General features: G+C 39.0%; 1 protein-coding gene across 2 annotated transcripts in view; it reads right to left on the minus strand.

Moving 5' to 3' along the window:
* The window catches only part of RAB39A (RAB39A, member RAS oncogene family), a 39,785-nt gene extending 22,647 nt beyond the window's left edge, over positions 1–17,138 (minus strand). Inside the window, exon 1 of one of the 2 annotated variants that reach the window (XM_037020286.2) lies at positions 16,650–17,103. In XM_037020286.2, coding sequence (XP_036876181.1) covers positions 16,650–16,876 — 227 coding nt within the window. In that variant the 5' untranslated portion in view covers positions 16,877–17,103. Of the gene's footprint in view, positions 1–16,649 lie in introns of both variants that reach the window. The other variant, XM_073239314.1, reaches the window with a different exon arrangement.
* Positions 17,139–27,148: the final 10,010 nt, after the last annotated feature.

Here is a 27,148-nt window from a genome sequence, read left to right on the forward strand (position 1 = left end):
ATTTTCCTTAATATAGCAATTTAACATTTATCCTCACTAACATATACTGTTAGTAACAAAAACTGAACTGTTTTTGTCCAGAGTGTTATATTACAATTTATGATACAGGCATACCTTGTTTTCTTGGCTTTGCTTTACTGTGCTTTGCAAATACTGCATTTTTTACTAATTGAAGGTCTGTGGCAACTTTGCATTGAGCAAGTGTATGGGCCCCATTTTTCTAACAGCATTTGCTCACTTCCTGCTTCTGTGTCATGCTGGAAATTCTTGCAATATTTCAAATGTTTCCATAATTATTATATGTGTTACGGTGACCTGTGATCAGTGATTATGACTTGCTGAAAGCTCAGATAAGTGTTAGCATTTTATAGTAATAAAGTATTTTATTTATTTGTTTTTATTTTAACTTTATTATTTCTATTTTGGTATCATTAATCTACAATTACAAGAGGAACATTATGTTTACTAGGCTCCCCCCTTCACCAAGTTCCTAACAAACCCCACTACAGTCACTGTCCATCAGTATAGTAAGATGCTATAGAATCACTACTTGTCTTCTCTGTGTTGCACAGCCCTCCCCAAGCCCCCCACACACATTATACATGCTAAGCGTAGTGCCCCCTTTCTTCCCCCCTTTAACCCTCCCTTCCCACCCATCCTCCCCAGTCCCTTACCCTTTGGTAACTGTTAGTCCATTCTTGGGTTCTGTGATTCTGCTGCTGTTTTTTTTTTTCCTTCAGTTTCTTTCTTTGTTCTTATACTCCACATATGAGTGAAATCATTTGGTACTTGTCTTTCTCCACCTGGCTTATTTCACTGAGCATAATACCCTCTAACTCCATCCATGCTGTTGCAAATGGTAGGATTTGTTTTCTTCTTATGGCTGAATAATATTCCATTGTGTATATGTACCACATCTTCTTTATCTATTCATCTACTGATGGACACTAGGTTGCTTCCATTTCTTGGCTATTGTAAATAGTGCTGTGATAAACATAGGGCTGCATATGTCTTATTCAAACTGGGCTGTTGCCTTCTTAGGGTAAATTCCTAGAAGTGGAATTCCTGGGTCAAATGGTATTTCTATTTTGAGCTTTTTGAGGAACCTCCATACTGCTTTCCACAATGGTTGAACTAATTTTCATTCCCACCAGCAGTGTAGGAGGGTTCCCCTTTCTCCACAACCTTGCCAACATTTGTTGTTTGTTTTTGGATGGTGGTGATCCTTCCTGGTGTGAGGTGATATCTCATTGTGGTTTTAATTTGCATTTCTCTGAAGACTAGCGATGTGGAGCATCTTTTCATGTGTCTGTTGGCCATCTGAATTTCTTCTTTGGAGAACTGTCTGTTCAGCTCCTCTGCCTATTTTTTAATTGGATTATTTGCTTTTTGTTTGTTGAGGTGCATGGGCTCTTTATATATTTTGGATGTCAAGCCTTTATTGGATCTGTCATTTATGAATATATTCTACCATACTGTAGGGTACCTTTTTTGTTCTATTGATGGTATCTTTGCTGTACAGAAGCTTTTCAGTTTGATATGGTCCCACTTCTTCATTTTTGCTTTTGTTTCTCTTGCCCAGGAAGATATGTTCATGAAGAAGTGCTCATGTTTATGTCCAAGAGATTTTTGCCTGTGTTTTTTTCTAAGACTTTTATGGTTTCATGACTTACATTCAGGTCTTTGATTCATTTTGAATTTACTTCTGTGTATGGGGTTAGACAATGATCCAGTTTCATTCTCTTACATGTAACTGTCCAGTTTTGCCAACACCAACTGTTGAAGAGACTGTCATTTCCCCATTGTATGTCCATGGCTCCTTTATCGTATATTAATTGCCCATGTATGTTTGGGTTAATGTCTGGAGTCTCTATTCTCTTCCACTGGTCTGTGGCTCTGTTCTTGTGCCAGTACCAAATTGTCTTGATTACTGTGGCTTTGTAGTAGAGCTTGAAGTTGGGGAGCGAGATACCTCCTGCTTTATTCTTCCTTGTCAGGATTGCTTTGGCTATTCGGGGTCTTAGGTGGTTCCATATGAATTCTGAACTATTTGTTTCAGTTCTTTGAAGAATGTTGTTGGTAATTTGATAGGGATTGCACTGAATCTGTAGATTGCTTTGAGCAGGATGGCCATTTTGACAATATTAATTCTTCCTAGCCAAGAGCATGGGATGAGTTTCCATTTGTTAGTGTCCTCTTTAATTTCTCTTAAGAGTGTCTTGTAGTTTTCAGGGTATAGGTCTTTCACTTCTTTGGTTTGGTTTATTTCTAGGTGTTTTATTCTTTTTGATGCAATTGTGAATGGAATTGTTTTCCTGATTTCTCTTTCTGTTAGTTCATTGTTTGTGTATAGGAAAGCCACAGATTTCTGTGTATTAATTTTGTATCCTGCAACTTTGCTGAATTCTGATATTAGCTCTAGTAGTTTTAGAGTGGATTCTTTAGGGCTTTTTATGTACAATATCATGTCATCTGCAAATAGTGACAGTTTGACTTCTTCTTTACCAATCTGGATTCCTTGTGTTTCTTTGTTTTGTCTGATTGCCGTGGCTAGGACCTCCAGTACTATGTTAAATAACAGTGGGGAGAGTGGGCATCCCTGTCTTGTTCCCAATCTCAGAGGAAAAGCTTTCAGCTTCTCCATGTTAAGTATGATGTTGGCTGTGGGTTTATCACATGTGGCCTTTATTATGTTGAGGTACTTGCCATCTATACCCATTCTGTTGAGAGTTTTTATCATGAATGGATGTTGAATTTTGTCGAATGCTTTTTCAGCATCTATGGAGATGATCATGTGGTTTTTGTCCTTCTTTTTGTTTATGTGGTGGATGATGTTGATGGATTTTTTAATGTTTTACCATCCTTGCATCCCTGAGATGAATCCCACTTGGTCATGGTGTATGATCCTCTTGCTGTATTTTTGAATTTGGTTTGATAATATTTTGTTCAGTATTTTTGCATCTATGTTCATCAGGGACTAATAAAGTATTTTTAAATTAAGGTATACCCATTGTATTTTTTAGACATAATGCTACTGCACACTCACCAGACTACACAATAGTGTAACTATAACTTTTATATGCACTAGAATGCCAAAAAATTCACTTGACTTACTTTTTTGCTCTATTTTCTTTATTGAAGTGGTTCTTGGAACCTAACACACAATACCTCCAAGGTACTTACTGTATGTTCACATATATGTTATTTTTGTAAACTTTTCCACTTTGATTTTGTTCCTTTTTTCTTTTGCAAATAGTTATTATCTAATAGCATATGTTAATCTGAACATTAAACACTAAGGCTTTTATATTTCAATAAAACTGGCTAGGGAGGAGGTGGGGCTAGGGTGTGAGGGGTGGGGAGAGTGGGATGAAAACTAAGGCTAATTATGGTCATATTTTTCAGCTCACTATTTTGTTATTTTGTAACAAATTTGTTTATGTTTTCAAGCTATACCCTTAGATGTCTAAAGTAAGTTCTTTATTGCTAGTCTATATCTAATCACCAGTAAATCTCCAAATATAAAATTTCCCACAAATTCCTAAAGATATGATTATGACTAATACAAGAATATAGCTTCCTGAACTATAGTAGCTTTCTGTGAAATAAAAGTGCAAGGGTAAAAGGTAGAAAAGAGGGCTTAAAGATGGCAGCATGAGAAGTGAGACACAAACCTCCTCCTAAAACCAAACATATTATGAAAATACAACAAATACAACTAATCTTGAAAGAGCAAGAGGAAAGAACACTGCAACAGACTGCCTACACCTGGGGAAAAGAGAAGATGTCATGGAAAAGAGTACAGTGCCAAAGCTGAAATCCAGTGGGACCCAAGCCCTTCCTGGACCCCAACTCACTGGCAGGAGGAAGAGAAATGGAGCAGGGAGGGGGTGGAGGCCTAGGACTGCTGAACACCCAGCCATGGATATCTGCCCTGGCAGCATGAACCTACATTACATGGTGCTCTGGAGATTAGTGCGGGTGGAAAGCTAAGACAGGCAGAATGTCCAGAAAGAATGCAATTCCAGGCACTTGTGGAGAACAGGTACCCAGAACCAGCCACTCTGAGACAAAAGAAAGACAGGCACTCTGAGAGACTCCCCAACAGTGAGAGAGCTGCTAAAGGGGCAAGGATTACGCAGAGCTTGCTGCTCAGGAGAAAGGACAGGTGGACAAAATTGTCCTGGGGTATTCAGCCAAGCAGTTTGGGAACTTTCAGGAGCTCCAGGTATTATCCCCCTGACTGGCAAGGCCTCCCACGGCGATACACAGCCAGCCGCTCCTTCCTCCTGGCTGGCATTGGTTTGCAAACCTGCTGCCCCCACCATTGCACTAGGCCAGCCAGAGGGCGGCCACACCTATGGCAGCTACAAGTGTTTAGCACAGAGGCTCCTCCCTACGCACTCAGCCCAGTGGCCCTGGCAGTGGAGGCAGGCAATACAGCTGGGAAACAGGGAAGAGCTCTTTCTTCCCAGCAGGCACCAGTGACACCTGCCTGCGACCCCTGCCATTGCTCCAGGGACTGAGAAGCTCCAAAGAATAGACTTTACGGGCACTAGAGGGTGCCACCTACAAATATAAAATGTCAAAGGAAACTGGTTCAAATGAAGATCCCACAAACACCAGGAAAAGGGCCAAGAGAAACTGAATTCACCAACCTACCTGAAATAGATCTCAAAATAAAAATCATAAACATGCTCACAGAGCTACAGAAAAATATGCAAAAGTCAGGGAGGAATTCAAGAAAGAGATGGAAACTGAAAAATACAGTACCTGATATGAAACATACAATGGAGGGATTTAAAAGCAGATTAGATGAAGTAGAAGAGACAGCAAATGAAATAGAAATCAGAGAAGTGGAATACAAAGAAGCTGAGGCACAAAGAGAAAAAAAGGATCTCTAGAAATGAAAGAATATTGAGAGAACTGTGTGACCAATTGAAACAGAACAAATTTGCATTATAGGGATAACAGAAGAAGAAGAGAGAGAAAAAGGCATACAAAGTGTCTTTGAGGAAGTAATTGCTGAAAACTTCCCCACTCTGGGGAAGGAGATAGTCTCTTAGGCCATGGAGGTGCACAGATCTCCCAACACAAGGGACCCAAGGAAGACAACACCAAGACATATAATGATTAAAATGGCAAAGATCAAGGATAAGAACAGAGTATTAAAAGCAGCCAGAGAGAGGAAAAAAGACAACATACAAAGGAAAACCTATCAGGCTAATATCAGACTTCTCAGCAGAAACTATACAGGCCAGTAGGGAGTGGCATGATATATTTAATGAAATGAAATAGAAGGGCCTCGAACTAAGAATACTCTACCAAGAAAGATTAGCATTTCAATTGTACAAGGGGGGGGGAATTAAACAATTTCCACATAGGCAAAATTTGAAAGATTTTACCTCCCACAAATTATCTCCACAGTACTTTGGAGGGACTGTTATAGATGGAAGTGTTCCTAGGGCTAAATAGTTGTCACCAGAGAAAATAAAACCACAGCAAAGGAACTAGACCAATTAATTACTAAGCAAATGCAAAATTAAATCAACAACTCCCAAAGTCACTCAAGGAATACAAAGAGTAGAGAATATGATACCTAATATATAAGAATAGAGGTGGAAGAAAAGGAGGGGAAAAAAAGAACTTCTAGATTGTGTTTGAAATAGCATACTAAGTGAGCTAAGTTAGACTGTTAGATAGTAAAGAAGCTATCCTTGAACCTTTGGTAACCATGAATCTAAAGCTTGCAATGGCAGTCAGTACATATCTATCAATAATCACCCAAAATGTAAATGGACTGAATGCACCAATCAAAAGACATAGAGTCACTGAGTAGATTAAAAAACAAGACCCATCTATATGCTCCTTACAAGAGACTTATGTCAAACCCAAAGACATACACAGACTAAAAGTGAAGGGATGGAAAAAGATATTTCATGCAACTAATAGGGAGTAAAAGGCTGGAGTTTCAGCTCTCGTATCAGACAAAATAAACTTCAAAACAAAGAAAGTCATAGGATCAAAGAAGGACATTACATAAAGATAAAGGGGTCAGTCCAACAATAAGATAGAACCATTATAAATATCTATGCACCCCACACAGGAGCAACTACATATGTGAAACAAATACTGACAAAATTAAAGGAGGAAATAGAATGCCATCATTTTAGGAGACTTCAACACACCACTCACTCCAAAGGACAGGTGAAACAGACAGAAAATAAGTAAGGAGACAGAGGCACTGAACAACACATTACAACAGATGGACTTAATAGACATCTACAGAACTCTAAACCCAAAAGCAGCAGGATACACGTTCTTCTCAAGTGCACATGGAACATTTTCAAGAATAGATCATATACTAGGCCACAATAAGAGCCTCAGTAATTTCAGAAGGATTGAAATTGTAACAACCAGCTTCTCAGACCACAAAGGTATGAAACTGGAAATAAATTATGTAAACAAAACAAAAAAGCCCACAAACACATGGAGGCTTAACAACATGCTCCTAAATAATCAATGGATCAATGACCAAATAAAAACAGAGATCAACCAATATATGGAGATGAAAGAAAACAATAACGACACCACAAAATCTGTGGGACACAGTGAAGGTGGTACCAAGAGGTAAGTATACTGCAATACAGGCCTATCTCAGGAAATAATAATAATCCCAATGAACAGTCTAAACTAACAATTAATGAAACTAGAAAAAGAAGAACAAATGAGGCCCAAAGTCAGTAGAAGGAGGGACATTATATTAGAGCAGAAATAAAATCAAGAAGAATAAAACAATAGAAAGAATCAATGAAAGCAGGAACCTGGTTCTTCAAGAAAATAAACAAAATAGATAAACCTGTAGTCAGACTTATCAAGAAAAAAAGAGAGTCTACAACACATAAACAGAATCAGAAATGAGAAAGGAAAAATCACTATGGACACCACCAAAATACAAAGAATTTTTACAGAATACTATGAAAAATTATATGTTAACAAACTGGATAATCTAGAAGAAATGCACAAATTTCTAGAAAAATACAACTTTCCAAAGTTGACCCAGAAAGAAACAGAGAATCTGAATAGAACAATTACCAGTAATGAAATTGAATAGGTAATCAAAAAACTACCTATGAAGAAAACCCTGGACCAGATGGCTTCACCACTGAATTTTTTCTTTTCTTTCTAAAAAAAAATTTTTAAGGTACAATTGATATACACACTTATGAAGGTTTCACATGAAAAAACAATGTGGTTACTACAGTTACCCTTATTATCAAGTCCCCACCCATACCCCAATGCAGTCACTGACCATCAATGCAGCAAGATGCCACAGATCCACTATGTGCCTTCTCGGTGTTACACTGTTCTTCCCATGATCCCCCACACCATGTGTACTAAACATAAGACCCCTTAATCCCCTTCTCCCTCCCTCCCCACCGACCCTCCCACACTCCTCCCCTTTGGTAACCACTAGTTCAATCTTGGAGTCTCTCAGTCTGCTGCCATTTTGTTCCTTCAGTTTTGCTTCATTGTTATACTCCACAAATGAGGGAAATCGTTCGGCATTTGTCTTTCTCTGCCTGGCTTATTTCACTAAGCATAATGTCCTCCAGCTCCATCCATGTTTTTGCAAAGGTAGGATTTCTTTCTTTCTTATGGCTGAATAGTGTTCCATTGTGTATATGTATCGCCTCTTCTTTATTCATTCATCTCCTGATGGACACTTAGGTTGCTTCCATATCTTGGCTATTGTAAAAAGTGCTGCGATAAACATAGGGGTGCATATGTGTTTTTGAATCTGAGAAGTTGTATTCTTTGGGTAAATTCCAAGGAGTTCCCGGGTCAAATGGTATTTCTATTTTTAGTTTTTTGAGGAACCTCCGTATTTCTTTCCACAATGGTTGAACTAGTTTACATTCCCACCAGCAGTGTAGGAGGGTTCCCCTTTTTGTGCATCCTTGCCAGCATTTGTTGTTCTTAGTCTTTTTGATGCTGGCCATCCTTATTGGTGTGAGGTGATATCTCACTGTGGTTTTAATTTGCATTTCCCTGATGATTAGTGATGTGGAGCATTTTTTCATGTGTCTGTTCGCCATCTGAATTTCTTCTATGGAGAACTGTCTCTTCATATCCTCTGCCCATTTGTTAATCAGGTTATTTGCTTTTTGGGTGTTGAGGCATGTAAGTTCTTTATACATTTGGGATGTTAACACCTTGTCAGATAAGTCATTTACAAATATATTCTCCCATACTGTAGGATGCCTTTTTGTTCTGCTGATGGTGTCCTTTACCATACAGAAACTTTTTAGTTTGATGCAGTCCCATGAGTTCATTTTTGCTTTTGTTTCCCTTGCTCGAGGAGATGCGTTCAGGAAGAAGTTGCTCATGCTTACATTCAGGAGATGTTTGCCTATGTTATCTTCTAAGAGTTTTACGGTCTCATGACTTACATTCAAGTCTTTAATCCATTTTGAGTTTACTTTTATGTATGGGGTTAAACAATAATCCAGTTTCATTCTATTGCATGTAGCTATCCAGTTTTGCCAACACCAGCTGTTGAAGTGGCTGTCATTTCCCCATTGTATGTCCACACCACTGAATTTTATCAAATATTTAGAGAAGACATAATACCCATACTCCTTAAAGTTTTCCAAAAAGTAGAAGAGGAGGGAATACTTTGAAAATCATTCTATGGAGCCAGCATCACTCTAATACCAAAACCAGGCCAAGAGACCACACACACTCAAAAAAAAAGGCAATTACAGACCAATATCCCTGATGAACATAGATGCAAAAATACTCAACAAAATATGAGCAAGCCATATTCAAAAATACATCAGAAAGATCACCCATCACAATAAAGTAGTATTTATTCCAGGGAGGCAAGGATGGTACAATATTCAAAAATCCATCATCATATACCACATCAACAAAAAGAAGGACAAAAATTGTATGATCATCTCAACAGATGCTGAAAAGCATTTCACAAAATTCAATGTCCATTCATGGTAAAAACTCAACAAAATAGCAAGAGGGCAAGAACCTCCAAATAATGAAGGCCAAAGACAAATCCACAGCTAACATTATACTTAACAGCAAAAGGTGAAAACTTTTCTTTTAAGATTAGGAACAAGACGAGGATGCGCACTCTCCCCACTTTTTTTCAAAATAGTACTGGAGGTCCTAGCCACAGCAATCAGACAACACAAAGAAATAAAAGGCATCCAGATTGGTTAAGGAAGAAGTTAAACTGTCACTGTTTGCAGATGACATGATATTGCACATAAAAATCCTAAAGAATCCACCCCAAAACTACTAGAAATAATATGTGAATTCAGCAAAGTTGCAGGATACAAACCAACACTCAGAAGTCTGTTGCACTCCTATATACTAACAATGAACTAGCAGAAAGAGAAATCAGGAAAACAATTCCATTTATACTTGCATGAAAGAATATAATACCTAGGAGTAAACCTGACCAAGGAGATGAAAGACCTACACCCTGAAAAAGACAAGACAATCATGAGAGAAATTAAAGAAGACAGCAATAAATGGAAATACATCCCATGCTCATGGATAGGAAGAATTAATATTGTTAAAATGGCCATTCTGCCTAAAGCAATCTATAGATCAAAATACCAATGGCATTCTTCAAAGAACAAGAACTAATACTTCTAAAATTCATATGGAACCACAAAAGACTCAAATAGCCTAAGCAATCCTGAGAAGGAAGAATAAAGCTGGCTGGGGGATTATGCTCCCTGACTTAAAGCTCTACGACAAAGCCACAGTAATCAAGACAATTTGGTACTGGCACAAGAACAGACCTACAGATCAATGGAAGAGACTAGAGGGCCCAGATATAAACCCAAGCATATATGGTCAATTAATACACGATGGAAATACAATGGGGAAATGACAGCCTCTTCAACAGTTGGTGGTGGCAACACTGGACAACTACATGTAAGAGAATGAAACTGATTGCTGTCTAACTCCATACAAAAAATAAACTCTAAATGGATAAAAGACCTGAATGTAAGTCAAGATACCACAAAACTCTTGGAGGATAACGTTGGCAAAAATCTCTTGAATATGGAAACACAAAGAGTACAGAATAAAGCACCTGTCATATAAAGAGTGAAAGAGGAAGAAAAAGAAGGGAGAGAAATAAAGAAACATCAGACTGTGTGTATAATAGCAAAATAAGTGAGTTCAGATAGATGGTTAGATAGTAAAGAAGCTGCCCTTGAACCTTTGGTAACTACGAATCTAAAGCCTGCAATGGTAATAAGTACATACCTATCGATAATCACCCTAAACGTGAATAGACTAAAAGCACAAATCAAAAGACACAGAGTTATAGAATGGATAAAAAAGCGAGACCCATCTACATGCTGCCCATAAGAGACTCAATCCAAACTGAAAGACATACACACAGTAAAAGTGAAGGGATGGAAAAAGATATTTCATGCAAACAATAGGGAGAAAAAAGCAGGTGTTGCAGTACTTGTGTCAGACAAAATAGACTTTAAAACAAACAAAGTAACAAGAGACAAAGGAGGACATTACATAATGATAGAGGGGTCAGTCCAACAAGAGGATATAACCATTATAAATATCTATGCACCCAACACAGGAGCACCTACATATGTGAAACAAATACTAACAGAATTAGAGGAAACAGAGTGCAATGCATTCATTTTAGGAGACTTTAACAAACGACTCACTCCAAAGGACAGATCAACCAGACAGTAAATAAGTAAGGACACAGAGGCACTGGACAACACATTAGAACAGATGGACCTAATAGACATCTACAGAACTCTACACCCAAAAGCAGCAGGATACACATTCTTCTCAAATGCACACAGAACATTTCCCAGAATAGACCACATACTAGGCCACAAAAAGAACCTCAGTAAATTAAAAAAGATTGAAATCATACCAACCAACTTCTCAGATCACAAAGGTATAAAACTAGAAATAAATTGTACAAAGAAAACAAAAGGCCCACAAACACATGGAGGCTTAACAACATGCTCCTAAATAATCAATGGATCAGTGACCAAATAAAAACAGATATCAAGCAATATATAGAGACAAATGAAAAAAAAGCAAAATGCCTCAACTTCTGTGGGATGCTGAGAAGGGAGTTCTAAGAGGAAAGTAGATAGCAACCAGGCCTATTTTAGGAAGGAAGAACAATCCCAAAGGAATAGTCTAAATTCACAATTATTGAAACTGGAAAGAGAAAAGCAAATGAGGCCCAAAGTAAGTAGGAGAGACATAATAAAGATCAGAGAAGAAATAAAGAAAATTGAGAAGACTAAAACAATAGAAAAAACTAATGAAAGCCAAGAGCTGGTTCTTTGAGAAAATAAACAAAATAGTCTCTAGCCAGACTTATTAAGGAAAAAAGAGAATCTACACACATAAACAAAATCAGTCATGAGAAAGGAAAAATTATGATGGTCACCACAGAAACACAAAGAATTATTAGAGAATATTATGGAAAACAATATGCTAACAAACTTGATAACTTAAAAGAAATGGACACCTGTCTAGAAAAATACAACCTTCCAAGACTGACCCAGAAAGAAACAGAAAATCTAAAGAGACCAATTACCAGCAATGAAATTGAATTGGTAATGAAAACACTACACAAGAACCAAATACCCAGACCAGATGGATTCACCGCTGAGTTTTATCAGACATTTAGAGGAGACATAATAGCCATTTACTCCTTATGTTTTCCAGAAAATAGAAGAGGATGGAATACTTCCAAACTCATTCTATGAAGCCAGCACCACTTCAACACCAAAACCAGGCAAATACACCACAAAAAAAGAAAACTAAAAACCAATATGCCTGATGAAAATAGATGCAAAAATACTCAACAAAATATTAGCAAACTGAAATAAAAAATACATCAAGATGATCATACACCATGATCAAGTGGGATTCATCCCAGGGATGCAAGGATGTTACAACATTCGAAAACTCATTAACATCATCCACCACATCAACAAAAAGGAGCAAAAAAACCACATGATCATTGACATAGATGATGAAAAGCACCGACAAAATTCAACATCCATTCATGATAAAAACTCTCAACAAAATGGGCATAAAGTTGGCAAGTACCTCAACATAATAAAAGCCTTATTTGACAAATGCACGGCCAGTATCATATTTAACATGGAGAAGCTGAAAGCTTTTCCTCTAAGATCAGGAACAAGACAAGGATGCCCACTCTCCCTGCTTCTATTCAACATAGTCCTGTAGGCCCTAACCATGGCAATCAGACAACACAAAGAAATAAAAGGCATCCAGATTGGTAGAGAAGAAGTCAAACTGTCACTATTTGCAGATGACATGATATTGTACATAAAAAGCCCTAAAATATCCACTCCAAAACTATGAGAACTAATATCAGAATTCAGCAAAGTTGCAGGATACAAAATCAATACACAGAAATCTGTGGCTTTCCTATACACAAACAATGAACTAACAGAAAGAGAAATCAGGAAAACAATTCCATTCACAATTGCATCAAAAAGAATAAAATACCTAGGAATAAACCTAACCAAGGAAATGAAAGACCTATACCCTGAAAACTACAAGACACTCTTAAGAGAAATTAAAGAGGACACTAATAAATGGAAATTCATGCCATGCTCTTGGGTAGGAAGACTTAATATTGTCAAAATGGCCATCCTGCCTAAAGCAATTTACAGATTCAATGCAATCCCTATCAAAATACCAACAGCATTTTTCAATGAACTGGAACAAATAGTTCTAAAATTCATATGGAACCACAAAAGATCCCGAATAGTCAAAGCAATCCTAAGAAGGAAGAATAAAGCAGGAGGGATATTGCTTCCCAACTTCAAGCTCTACTACAAAGCCACAGTAATCAAGACAATTTGGTACTGGTAGAAGAAAAGACCCATAGACCAGTGGAACAGAATAGAGAGTCCAGATATTAACCCAAGCACATATGGTCAATTAATATATGATAAAGGAGCCATGGATATACAATGGGAAAACATACAGCCTCTTCAGCAGCTGGTGTTGGTAAAACTGGACAGCTACCTGTAAGAGAATGAAACTGGATTACTGTCTAACTCCATACACAAAAGTAAAGTCGAAATGGATCCAAGACCTGAATGTAAGTCATGAAACCATAACACTCTTAGATGAAAACATTGGCAAAACTCTCTTGAACATAAACATTGTGCAACTTCTTCTTGAATGTATCTCCCTGGGCAAGGGAAACAAAAGCAAAAATGAAAAAGTGGGACTATATCAAACTTAAAAGCTTCTGTACAGCAAAGGACAGGAATGTTCTACTATCAGTAGAACAAAGTCATCTTACAGTATGGGAGAATATATTCATAAATGACATATCTGATAAGGGTTGACAAGCCAAAATAAATAAGAGCTAATGCACTTCAACAAACAAAAAGCAAATAATCCAATTAAAAAATGGGCAGAGGATCTGAAAAGACACTTCTCCAAAGAAGAAATTCGGGTGGCCAATAGGCACATGAAAAGATGTTCCACATCGCTAATCATCAGAGAAATGCAAATTAAAACCACAATTAGATATCACCTCACACCAGTCAGGACGGCCAATATCCAAACGGCAAGTAACAAGAAATGCTGGTGAGAATATGGAAAAAGGGGAACCTTCCTACACTGCTGGTGGAAATGTAAATTAGTTCCACCATTGTGGAAAGCAGTATGGAGGTTCCTCAAAAAACTAAAAATAGAAATATTATTTGACTTGGGTATTCCACCCCTAGGAATTTACCCAAAGAAAACAAGTTCTCAGATTCAAAAAGGCATATGCACCCCTATGTTTATTACAGCACTATATATACAAAGCCAAGATATGGAAGCAACCTAAGTGTCCATCAGTAGATGAATGGATAAAGAAGATGTGGTTCATATACAGAATATAATATTATTCAGCCATAATATACAAATCCTACCATTGGCAACAACATGGATGGAGCTAGAGGGTATTATGCTCAGTGAAATAAGCCAGTTGGAGAAAGACAAGTACCAAATGATTTCCCTCATCTGTGGAGTATAACAACGAAGAAAAGCTGAAGGAACAAAATAGCAGCAGACTCAGACTCCAAGAAGCGACTAGCAGTTACCAAAGGGGAGGGGTGGAAGAGGGTGGGTGGGACGGAGAATGGGATTAAGGGGCATTATGATTAGCATACACGGTGTGGCAGGAGTCATGAGGAAGACAGTGTAGCACAGAGAAGACAAGTAGTGACTCTGGCATCTTAATACACTGATGGACAGTGACTGCAATGGGATGTGGGGGGTACTTGATAATATGGGTGAATGTAGTAACCTCCATGTTTTTCATGTGAAACCTTCATAAGAGTGTATATCAATGATACCTTAATAAAAAAAGGCCAAAAAAAAAGTGCAAGGATAGCTATTATTCAAAATAAATATCTTTATTTTCTTGAAGAAAGATACAGAATGATTGAACAGTGATTGTTTTAAATGCAATTTTATGGTGTCACATTCTGCCAAATGAGAGAAAAGCGAGTATTTGTGGAGATAGCTTCTGAAATATGTATGTATTTATGAATATATCTTTGGTGAAGAGCCAAACAAAATAAAGTATGACTCACTGTCAGCAAACATTCCTTAAATGTCCTTGCATTATTATGAGTGTCTCTGTCTGGTTTCAATAAGATACATAAAGTGAATTACTGTTTGCCTTCTTCTTAAAGGCAATGAAAAACAATGATCTATTTAGCAGGAAGTTTTTTGAAATCTAACAAATTAATTATCTTTTACTTTCTTGTCTTATAATAAATTGAGGAGCTACTTATAAGGAAAGAATTAGATGCAGGAAGATTTTACTACTTACGTTTCTTGTAGTTGCAATTCCCAGTAGTTACTATAAATTTAAGCCATAAAGAACATATTTTGATCATACTCACTTTAGAGGGCTGAGTGAGAGCTTTAGTAAATGCTTTTTTTCTGACTATGAAATATATTAACAGTTCATCTCTGCGATTACAAACGAAGGAATTTGCAGTCAAACTTAGCATGGAAAAACTGTAGGGAATCTTAGAGATCATGATAACTCCTTCATTTTACAGAAGTGGAATGAGAAGTCTGAAACTTAATTGAAGGAGGCTTCTTAAAAAGGAAAAAATTTTCTTTGAGGAATTCTAGATATTGTACAATTCAAAACAGTAACTTTTAATACCTCTTTGAAGGCTGGCCCTAACTATCTCTCTACTTCATATGTAAGAAAACAAAGATATAAGCAAGCTAAGCAGTTCATTTATTATCTGTATGAATCAGTGTCATAGCTGGGAATGGGAGCCAAAACTTAAATGTTGAAACGTTCTCACAGAAATAGGCTGACCTCATGCAGAATGGGCTGCTGGCTGGGGACAAGGGGAAGCCATGTTTGGGAAGTCCCTTCACGGAGTACTGAGTTTCAGAAGCTGACTTCTTGCTGAAGACGGCAAAATTATTGCTTAACTGAGTTCTAACGGATAATGCTATCTTTAAAAAAACCCCACTACAATATATCAGATTCCCTACTTTCCCCTATAAAACGTGCCTTTCTAGAAATTTAAAACGTGCTTTATATCTGGTTCTGTCTTGAATATACAGGAAATGCATACAATTTACACTTAGGTTTTTAAAAACGTTTTTATATAACGTGGGTGGCTTTTGTGAAATCCTTCCTTCAGGGTCTCAGTGAACATTTAGAATGAGGCTGTGCATTTGGATCCCTCCTCCATTCAGAAATGTATTTTCTGATTATCACCCTGAAACGGTTAAGAATCCATTATAAATAAAGTAAAAGTTCCTGACGAATCTCAGTATGTATCTCCCTTTTCTTCACCAAAGCACGAATGACAAACTTCTAAAGACAACTCAACCCTTAAAAAAAACCAAACCAAACCAAACCCTCAGCTGTGCCAGTGTCCCTGATGTCACATCTAGTTGCTGTACAAGACACGTTCCCACGGGTCACGGCCCGTTATTTCTGATGAACACATTCGGTGCTGTGAGGTGTTTAAACTATTACCGCATCCATCACCCTCTGAGCGATATGCAGTGAGCTCATACAGCAACCTGGGCTGCAGCACCACTCGCCTTTAAATTAAAGGAATCAATCAGGAATCTGGGAGCCCTACTTGGCATTGGCAGTCCTCCCGGGCCGCACAGAGGGGCAGCAGCTCGGTCACTCCCGGGCCAAATCAGGGTGTACGCCGGGAGAGACGCTGAGTTCGGGGAAAGCCAGCGGGGGAGCCTACGAGTTAGGGATCAAAATACATGCAGGTTCAGAGAGAGTGGGGGAAGAGGGGGTCAGCGAGGGGCACCCGGGTTCAGGGGTAAAAGGAAAGACAGAAAGGGGACACAGGAAATGGGCGCCGAAGAAAGAAGTGAGAAATTGCGGAGGAGGAAGTCGTCTCTGGAAGAGGAGGGGCAAAGGGGAAGCGAGAAGGGACTGTTTGTACTTTCGAGAGGGAAGGGCCAGAACCTCTCCCGACCAGGGCCGGGCGGCCGGCGCTGGGAAAGGGGTGCCCGGGCGGACCGAGGGGGTGGCGCGGTCCCTGGTGTCCCCGGGGTCCCGGCGTCCCTACCTGAACCGCTCCTGTCCCGCTGTGTCCCAGAGCTGCAGTTTGATCCTTTTGCCAGGCTCGATCTCCAGCAAGCGGGAGAAGAAGTCCACACCGACCGTGGGGTCGCAGGCGGGAGAGCGCAGCCCGGGAAAGCGGCCCTGGGTGAAGCGGTGCAGGAGGCACGACTTGCCTACGGTGGAGTCCCCGATCACGATGAGGCGGAACTGGTAGATCCAGATGGTCTCCATCTCTCACGTGCCAAATGGGCACAGGAGCCTCCCTACCCGCCCGCGCCCTCCCGACGCGGAGCAAGTTCGGCGGCGGGAACTGTCCCTTCAGCACCTCCGGGGCGTCCGCCCGCCGGCTTCCAGCATATTCCTGCGGTTGTAGCCGCCGCCTGGTCCCCCGCCCTCTCCGCGGGGGAGGCGGGGACCGGAGGCAGGAGGCGGGGCCTTGGGCTTGGGGCGGGTCGGGCCCGTTGCGCTGGGGACGGGAAAACAGGCTAGCTGTGCGCGGACTCCCGCCCCCGACTACCGTAAATCACTCCCCCCCAAAACTCATTGGGCACTGGCGGCAAGGTGGGTGTGGTGAAAGAACTGACAGCAGCATCAACCAATGAGAATGAGGCAAGGTCTCAACTCCGGGAGGGTCAGCCAATGAAAAGTGAGAATCTTCTCATATGTGTAGCTCGTCAGATTTCGCGCTCTGATTTTGGAAGGTCCTGAGGTCTTAAACTGGGCTACTGTTATTTATTTAATCGGTTTGAGCAGCTGTACGGCCACTGTCACTTCCCAGATTTCTGAAGATTCTAGTTGGAGGCTTTCTGCTCTCTATCCTTGCTGTGCGCCAGCACCTGGGCGTTCTAAGGTGAAGAAGTTGAAAGCAGGTTGGAAATAAATAGAAGTTCTGGATTCTTCCAGCAAGGGCTTTGGCCGTTGCTCCTGCCGCAGCCATCTCGTTCTCACTGCTTTCAGCACCACCGAAGAGTGAGAAAGATGCCCAGTATCAAGATGCCCAGTATCATCTCTACTCTCGGGCCCTCCAGTACGGAGAAGGAGAATTTTTAAAAAGTTAAATGTTGGATGCTTATGGCTCCATTCTTAAATAGGAAAAATCACAAAGTGGTCCTGAATTCTGATGCGATCTCATCTCTTTCTTAGAGCTAATAGTGAATTCAAGATTTGTCTTCTAAAACTTGAACAGTTTAAAATGTAGTTTTACTAGAATTTTCAACGATTATTTTTTTCATGCCCACATCCAAACTTACACAATTAATTGTTCAGGCTTACTTACTTTCTTGTTTTGGTGGAAGAGGTATAGCTTTCAAGGATGTGTTTAATCTAGGACCACCCATCTTTTTTTTACTTTTTCTCAACAGTTGATCTTTATTTCATACCATTTATTCCTCAATACCCCTCTCCAATTATTTCTACTCAGCAGCCTATAAACATGTTCAAGTCTTGACAACCCTAAAACCAAACATCTCTCCATTATGCTTCTCCTTTAGATTTTTGCTTCTTCCATTATTTTCCTTTTCTAACATTAGGAAAGAATCATCTATTCTTATATCTCACCCATGAGTTAGTCTTCAACAGCCCTCTCCATGCCTAATATACTTCTGAAAATGCTATGATAAGATTGCTAGGGACCATCAAATAAGCTTCCTGACCCCCATCATCCATCTTCAGTTATCGTTCTTGACCTCCCTGTAGATTTTTGTGGTTTCTACCCTGTCGCTGAAAGTTGATTGGCTGACCCCACTCTTACATCATCCTCTTTCTCCTAGTTCCCCTCCAGTCGGGGGTGACCAAGTGACAGAATTCTGACCAATGAAACATAAGTAGGGCTTCTGGTAAAGATTTTGCTTTTCTGTTACGGGATTGGCAGCTCCTACTGCCTTTCACCTTTTCTTCTTTCCTTTTCCTTCCTACCTGGAGGATGTAACACTCCTCCTGCGACCCTAAAGACAAAGGCTAGATGCTGACAATGGCGGTGGGAGAGAGAGGGGGACCTTGAGTCTCCGATGTACTTGTTGGTCTGTCGCACCGCCTCTGGTCCTCTTGTTGTTTGAGACTAATAACGCCTGTTTAAGTCACTGGTGGTTGTATTTTCTAAGTACAACCTGAATACTCTCATTTTTTGGCTTCTCCAAAAGCATTGACTTCTAGTTTCCTGTTCTTTTTAACCTGCTTCACTGAATCCTCTGTTTGTGATCCATTTTTTTTAATATGGAAATTCTTAAGCCATCCATTTTTTCTCTTTATCCTCTCTTCCTTTTTTTCTTCACTATGAGCTGTTTCTGGTGATCTCATCTACTCCAGTGACATTTAGTTACTCCCTTCCCAAACCGTATGTTCTCTTCCCAACCTCTGCTCTGTCTTCAGACCTATATTTCCAACTACCTCCCTCCGCTGTTAGATACTGGATACATATTTCAGACTTGAGACATCTATGTTGGTTAGGGTTCTTTGAGACGAACTCCAGTTAGGGTGATATAAAAAGATGAGTGCACTTACCATAAGGATGTAGAGGATTTTTCAAAAAGAACCCACAGGCAGGAGTGCAGTTGGTTTCAGAAAGGGATTGGAATCAGGAAAGGAACCAGGGCGCATGTGTCTCTGTCTCTCTCATATTTACTTTCTTCTAACATCCGTTTAAATCTTATATCTCTGCAAATTAGCTTTCTCTGTTACTTAGTCCTTATGGAAGACTATAGTTGCTGCAGTTTTCATGCTAGATATCCATATACGTACAGACATTGATTTCCATTTCTCTATGGAGAAAATCTAGTTGGTTCAATTTGGAGTAGGTGTTCCTACCAAAAAGATATGGCTGGTGGGACAGAAACCTGCAGCAGACCAATTCTTTGGAAGGGGTATATGGAGTATTAGCAGTCCTGGAAAAAGGATGGGTCAATGGCTTCCTTTTGTGTCAAAAATATATTCTCTGTAATGTCCAAAAGTGAACTTATTAGCTTCTTTTCCTATATTTTACAGGTCAGTTAATGGCTTTAGTATTTATTCTAGCTCCTTAGACAAGTCAGAGATTGTGGTGCTGAGAGATAGTGCTGCGTATAGGGGGAGAGATGGAATTGGTTTAAAGGTAGCAGAATGTAGAGCTTAGGATAATCTAATAGGTAGCATCCAGGACAAAACTAAAATGGAAGGGAAAGTAGGCAGGGCAGCTAAAGCCTCTTAAAGTTCTGGGCAGTAAAAGCAGAATATATCTATAATCAAAAGAATGGAAACTGGGGAATCCAGCCCAAAGAAAGTCTTGAATGAGATGTCAGAAGTCTAGCTTGGATACCATTAGCCAGAGGAAAAGGCATGGGACTTTTTATGAGTTCCTTTGCCTCAGGAGAGATCTGACAAGAATACTGAGGTGGTTTAGACACTGCATTCCGTTGATTGAGATAGAATAAAAGCTTCACCCATCTTGGACTCCTCCCTCTTCTTTGGCACATTCAGCCAATCATTAAATCTTGTTGCTTTTACCTCAGCTACATCTTTCAGATTTATAATCTTTTTTGAACTCCCCCCACTGTCACTATTTTTGTCCAATCTCTTATCACTTTAGACTGTACTGCTCAGTAGCCTCTGTGTTAATTCTTAGGGCTACTGTAACAGTGTACCACAGAGTGGCTTAAAGCAATAATTTATTGCCTCACATTTTTGGAGGCTAGACGTCCAAAGGGAAAGTGTTGACTGAGTTCGTTCCTTCTGAAGGTTGTGAGGGGGAATCTGTTCCGTGCTTCTTTCCTAGCATCTGGTGGTTTTCTGGCCATCTTTGGTGTCCTGGGAGTGTAGATGCATCACTACAGTTCTCTACCCTCACATGGCATTTTTCCTGTGTCTGTTCACATAGTCTTCCTTCTGTGCATGTCTGTGTCTAAATTCCCCATTTTTAAAATAAGGACACTTAGTCATATTGGATTAGGATCCTCCCTACAGACCTCATCTTAACTTGATCATCTGCAATGACTATTTCCAAATAAGGCATATTCTGAAGTACTAGATGTTAGGACTTCAACGTATCTTTTTTGGGGGGGGTTATAGTTCAACTCATAACAGCTTCCCATCTCATTTCTACATTGCTTCCAGAATTACTTTATTGAACACCTTTGATGACTTGTTCACCCTGGGATAAAGTCTAAATACCTAATCATGTAATGTATGACCAATCATAATGTGGCCTCTGTGATCTAGTCAGTGATTCCTCTATATAACATGCTGTTCATGCTACCAGTTTCATGTGAAGAGACACAAGAAAAATGCCACGTGAGGGCAGAAAGCTGGAGTGATGCTATACTTTTTTTTTTCATGCTATTCTTCCCTCTCCTTGCAGCCCTTTCACCCTTAATCTTGTCAGAAAATTTCTCTTCATCTTTCAAGGCCCAGTACCTCCCCCAAATCTCTGTAGTCTTTCTAAACCATCTATAGCCCCAAGGAGAATTGATTTCTCCTTCATCTGTGTTCCTATAGCAGTTAAGAAAAGAGTACTCTGTACTTGGATATATCTTTTATAATATATCTTATATTGAATTATGGCTATTGATTTGACTATCTCTCTTGCTAGACTGTAAGTTCCTCAAAGCCAGAGAGACTTATTAATTCATTTGTTACTTTCCCAGCACATGCACAGCTAGCATGGAGTGGTGCTTTATAAATGCTCAGTGAGTGAAAATGAACTGTTAAACATAGTTCTCTATGACCCTGAACTTCTCTATTTATGTGCAGTGTGCACACAACCTGATAAGCTTCACAAAGAACCAATGTTGATTAATTTTGTGGTTACTAAAATTTGCCTTTGAATGATCCACAGATAACTTTAATTTCAAGTGTATTTGGATTATGTATGCTAAGTACAAATAATTTAATATATTTTAATTAAAAGTGTTATGTTTGTTTTTATGGAAGTTCAAGCTTAGAAAATAAGGCAGATAGGGCACATTTAATTTAAGAAAGCTACTTAAGCTATTACACAGAATATTCTGCTTTAATACTTTTATTCAAAAAGAAAGTGAAAATATGACAAGTATGCTGGAAAGGAAGATCTAGCCTCTTTTTCCTATTACTGAGTCAAGCAATCTGTGTTCTGATCCTAGTATTGCCACTAACTTTGGGAGACTTTTTATAAATCACTTGCTCTCTATGGGTTTCTGCTGCCTTATCTGGATGCTAATGGGTTGAGCTACATGAGTGTTTTTTAAAGTAGGAGTTGTAAAATCAATTTGGTCGCTAACTGCCAGAATTCAAAACAAAACACACCAAAGTACATCTTACATAATAATAAGGATGGATGCTTTTCCATGAAACTTCTGTTTCAGTGATGTGTGTGCATGTGTAAGTGAATGTGTGTGTGTGTGTGTGTGTGTGTGTGTGTGTGTGTGTACCAACGTGGGTTGTGCGCTGAGTCAAGATGTAAAAATTTTTTTGGGGGGGATCAAAGTAAAAATTTCAAAGGCTAATTAGCTATATGATCTTTAATGCATCTCCTGGTTTTGAAATGGTTACAAATTCTTCCTATTGTTTTTGTGATTGCTACATCAAACACTAGGATGTGCTTTATATATTCAGTGTGGGTGCTATGGTTTACAAAGGAGAAAAGGACAAAAAGAATCTGCTCCTCTCTTAGTCTTCATCACCTTAGTAAATGGAAGCATCATTCTTTGAGTGACACAAGCCAAAATCTCATCCTTGCTTCCACTCTTTCTCATTTCCCTCATAAGTATCCACCAGCAAATTCTATAGGCTGTATATTAAAAATAAATCTAGATTCTAACCACTTCTCACCACTTCCACCTCTGCCACCACTCTCCAAGCTACCATTGTCTTTAGGCTGGATTATTGTAATGGTCTCTGACTAGTCCTTGCCCTACTATTACCATTACTATTTTCAACCTGATAGCTAGAATGATCCTGTAAAAATGTAAGTCAGGTCATGTCACTTCCTTATTCAAGAACCTCTAATCGTTTCTTATCCCACAGCAAAAGTCACAGTCCTTGATCTCCCATTACCTATTGGGTCTCATCTGCTATCTTCCCTTTAATACCTCCACAACAAACATACTGACTTCCTTGATTTCCCAAGAGAATGTAAGCTCCAAGAGTGGGGATTTTTGTTTTTGGTCTGTTTTATTCACAGCTGTATCCCAGTGCCTGGGCTAGAGTAGGCAAGTCAATAAATACTTTCTGAGTAAATTTAAAGTTTCCATAAGTTTCCCCCTAGAAGACAAAATCAGGATAACTAATAATCCTTTAAATAAAAAAGATAATAACATTTTATTTCAGACTTGAAGATTGAAAAGTTTCAATAGGAATTAAAAGAGATTTCTGAGCATGCAGAATAGAGACAGGGTGCTATCAGTTACAATTTTGTATTTTGAATTGGGTGTCTCCTACGCTTTTCCTAGTAAAGATTAATTTTGATAAATTTGATGTCAAAACTGGATGGCTTCCTCACAGTTCCACCAGGGAGGCATGAGACAGACCATGAGGCACCCAAATGAAGGGATTAGTAGCCTCTCTGCCCTCAGTTCCCTGATCCTCACAATCAGGGCCTGATGAAAGCTCTTTTTTTTTGTTCTTTTCTGTTTTTCCTTCACCTATTTCATTTCTGCCACTGTGGCAACCGCAAGTCTGTTCTCTGTTTATGAATCTTCTTTCTGTTTTGTTTGTTCATTCGTTTGCTTGTTTTGTTTCTCTTAGATTCTACATGTAAGTGAAATTATGTGGTATTTGTTTATCTCCATCTAACTTACTTGGAACCAAAGTTTTGATATAAACTTGTTAGCTAGTTTCATTTACCCATCTCACAGGACTGTTTGAGGCAGTTTTTTTTTTTCAGTTTTTCTGGAGTTATTCTCAATGCCAGGTACCTGGCATATAGTTAAAGGTAGAGCCACAAATATTAATAGTCTTCTGGGCTGGGGATAGGACTGACAGCCTCTTTTGAAGGCAGGAGTCTTAGAACAGCATAGGGATAAAGCAAGGCAATACTCTCGGGAAGGGCCTAGATTCTCTTCAGGCAGTCATCTGGAATTCACTTGAGCACATAGATGAAAGGGACTTCCAAGATCCCAAAGTTCAATGTAGTGGAGCATGACTTTAGGAACTTAACCTGGAAAGATTTTAAATCAGATGAAACTAAATGTCTATCTTAACCATTCAAAGTGAAAATACATGTAGTAACCCAATAAGTTAGCATATGTATGTTTATAATTGATGAACAAGTTAAACATTGGTATCTGTCTTTCAAGGGTAAGAATTTATTTTTAGAACAGTTGACTTTTTTGAGGCATTTCTTGTCTGAAAAAGGAGAACAGAACAGTTATAACAGAAACATTTAAAAGCAATTCAAGTTTAAGGGGGAGGCTAGTTTTTTGTTTTGTTTCATCTTATGGCTAGGGGCCTGTGACCTGCTCAGCCGAGAGCAGTGCCACTGGTAAGAATTAAAAAAGAGAAGGGCCAGAGCACAGCTCACCTTTGCTCCATTGGAAATTGCTCTCTGTTTATCAAAAGACCATTTCTACCAATGAGCATGTTATTCACAAACGAAGAAATATAAGTGGCCATTAAGCACTGAAAAAAATGCCCAACCTCACTGGTCATCAGAGATGCAAATTAAATCAATGTCATGCAATTTTTACCTATAAAACTGACAGTTTCATAGTGACTTGATCGATCACTCTAGTTTTTTCTTAACTCACTTTTCCCATCACTGGAAATTAAGTGACTCAAGGGTAAGGTATAAATCATCACAATGAATTTCAGGATCATTAAAGAAAGGAATTTTATTAGAATTTCTGAGCTGTGAAAGTAGAAGCAAATTTTCCTCTAATCCCAAACCTAAAACATTTAGAAAATTTTCTTCTCAAATATGCTCAGAAATAAATATTTTTGAGGGAGAGGAAAGAGAATGAATTGGCTCTCTTCCAATTCTAAGCCTTCTCACATGCCAGTTATTTCTGACTGGAAGTCTACCAACGAGTGTTCAGAATCTATTCACCTCATCATAGTTAAATGCTTGGGCTCTGATTATTTCTTAAATGATTTAGCTTCTACTCCATTTTCTATCAAGCAACATTTCATTAGGAATAGGCAACCTGGCAAATAGCTTTCATTTTTCAGTAAAGCATCCATGGAGTTACTGCAAAGAGTGATCATTAATTTTTTTTTGACCATGTTAACAATTTTTGTTGTTGTTGTTGTTATCATTAATTTACAGTTACATGAACAACATTGTTTACTAGGGTCCCCCCTTCACCAAGCCCCCCCACAAACCCCATTACAGTCGTGGTCCATCAGCATAGTAAGATGTTGTAGAATCACTACTTGTCTTCTCTGTGTTGCACATTCCTCCCCATGTCCCCCCCCACATTATACATACTAATCGTAATGCCCCTTTCTTACCCCCCCTTGTCCCTCCCTTCTCACCCATCCTCCCCAGTCCCTTTCCCTTTGGTAACTGTTAGTCCATTCTTGGGTTCTGTGATTCTGCTGCTGTTTTGTTCCTTCGGTTTTTCTTTGTTCTTATACTCAACAGATGAGTGAAATCATTTGGTATTTGTGTTTCTCCACCTGGCTTATTTCACTGAGCATAATACCCTCTAGCTCCATCCATGCTGTTGCAAATGGTAGGGTTTGAATTCTTCTTATGGCTGAATAATATTCCATTGTGTATATGTACCACATCTTCTTTATCCATTCATCTACTGATGGACACTAGGTTGCTTCCATTTCTTGGCTATGGTAAATAGTGCTGCGATAAACATAGGGGTGCATCTGTCTTTTTCAAACTGGAGTGCTGCATTCTTAGGGTAAATTCCTAAAAGTGGAATTCCTGTGTCAAATTGTATTTCTATTTTGAGCATTTTGAGGAACCTCCATACTGCTTTCCGTAGTGGTTGAACTAATTTACATTCCCACCAGCAGTGTAGGAGGGCTCCCCTTTCTCCACAACCTCGCTAACATTTGTTTTTGTTTGTCTTTTGGATGGTAGCCATACTTACTGGTGTGAGGTGATATCTCATTGTGGTTTTAATTTGCATTTCTCTGATGACTAGCGATGTGGAGCATCTTTTCATGTCTCTGTTGGCCATCTGAATTTCTTCTTTGGAGAACTGTCTCTTCACCTCCTTTGCCCAGTTTTTAATTGGATTATTTGCTTTTTGTTTGTTGAGGTGTGTGAGCTCTTTATATATTTTGGATGTCAACCCTTTATCGGATCTGTCATTTATGAATATATTCTCCCATACAGTAGCATATCTTTTTGTTCTATTGATGGTGTCCTTTGCTGTACAGAAGCTTTTCAGCTTGATATAGTCCCAATCCTTCATTTTTGCTTTTATTTTCCCTTGCCCAGGGAGGTATGTTCATGAAGAAGTCACTAATGTTCACATCCAAGAGATTTTTGTCTGTGTTTTTTACTAAGAGTTTTATGGTTTCATGACTTACATTCAGGTTTTGATCCATTTTTAATTTACTTTTGTATTTGGGGTTAGACAGTGATCCAGTTTCATTCTCTTACATGTAGCTGTCCAGTTTTGCCAGCATCATCTGTTGAAGAGACTGTCATCTCCTTTATTGAATATTAATTGCCCATATATGTTTGGGTTAATGTCTGGAGACTCTAATCTGTTCCACAGGTCTGTGGCTCTGTTCTTGTGCCAGTACCAAATTGTCTTGATTACTATGGCTTTGTAGTAGAGCTTGAAGTTGGGGAGTGAGATCTCTGCCACTTCATTGTTTTTTCTCAGGATTGCTTTGGCTATTCGGGGTCTTTGGTGTTTCCATATGAATTTTTGAATTATTTGTTCCAGTTCGTTGAAGAATGTTGTTGGTAATTTGATAGGGATTGCATCAAATCTGTTTATTGCTTTGGGAAGGATGGCCATTTTGATAATATTAATTCTTCATAGCCAAGAGCATGGGATGAGTTTCCATTTGTTAGTGTCCTCTTTAACTTCCCTTAAGAGTGTCTTATAGTTTTCAGGGTATAGGTCTTTCACTTCCTTGGTTAGGTTTATTCCTAGGTATTTTATTCTTTTTGATGCAGTTGTGAATGGAATTGTTTTCCTGATTTCTCTTTCTATTAGTTCATTGTTAGTGTATAGGAAAGCCACAGATTTCTGTGTGTTAATTTTGTATCCTGCAACTTTGCTGTATTCTGATATTAGTTCTAGTAGTTTTGGAGTGGAGTCTTAAGAGTTTTTTATGTACAATGTCATGTCATATGCAAATAGTGATAGTTTGACTTCTTCTTTACCAATCCGGATTCCCTATATTTCTTTGTTTTGTCTAAGTGCCATGGCTAGGACCTCCAGTACTATGTCAAATAACAGTGGGGAGACTGGGCATCCCTGTCTTGTTCCCGATCTCAGAGGAAAAGCTTTTATCTTCTCGCTATTCAGTATGATGGTAGCTGTGGGTTTATCATGTATGTTAAGTACTTGCCCTCTACACCCATTCTGTTGAGAGTTTTTATCATGAATTGATGTTGAATTTTGTCGCATGCTTTTT

Source organism: Manis javanica, chromosome 6, assembly GCF_040802235.1.
Source record: "Manis javanica isolate MJ-LG chromosome 6, MJ_LKY, whole genome shotgun sequence".
NCBI lineage: Eukaryota > Metazoa > Chordata > Mammalia > Pholidota > Manidae > Manis > Manis javanica.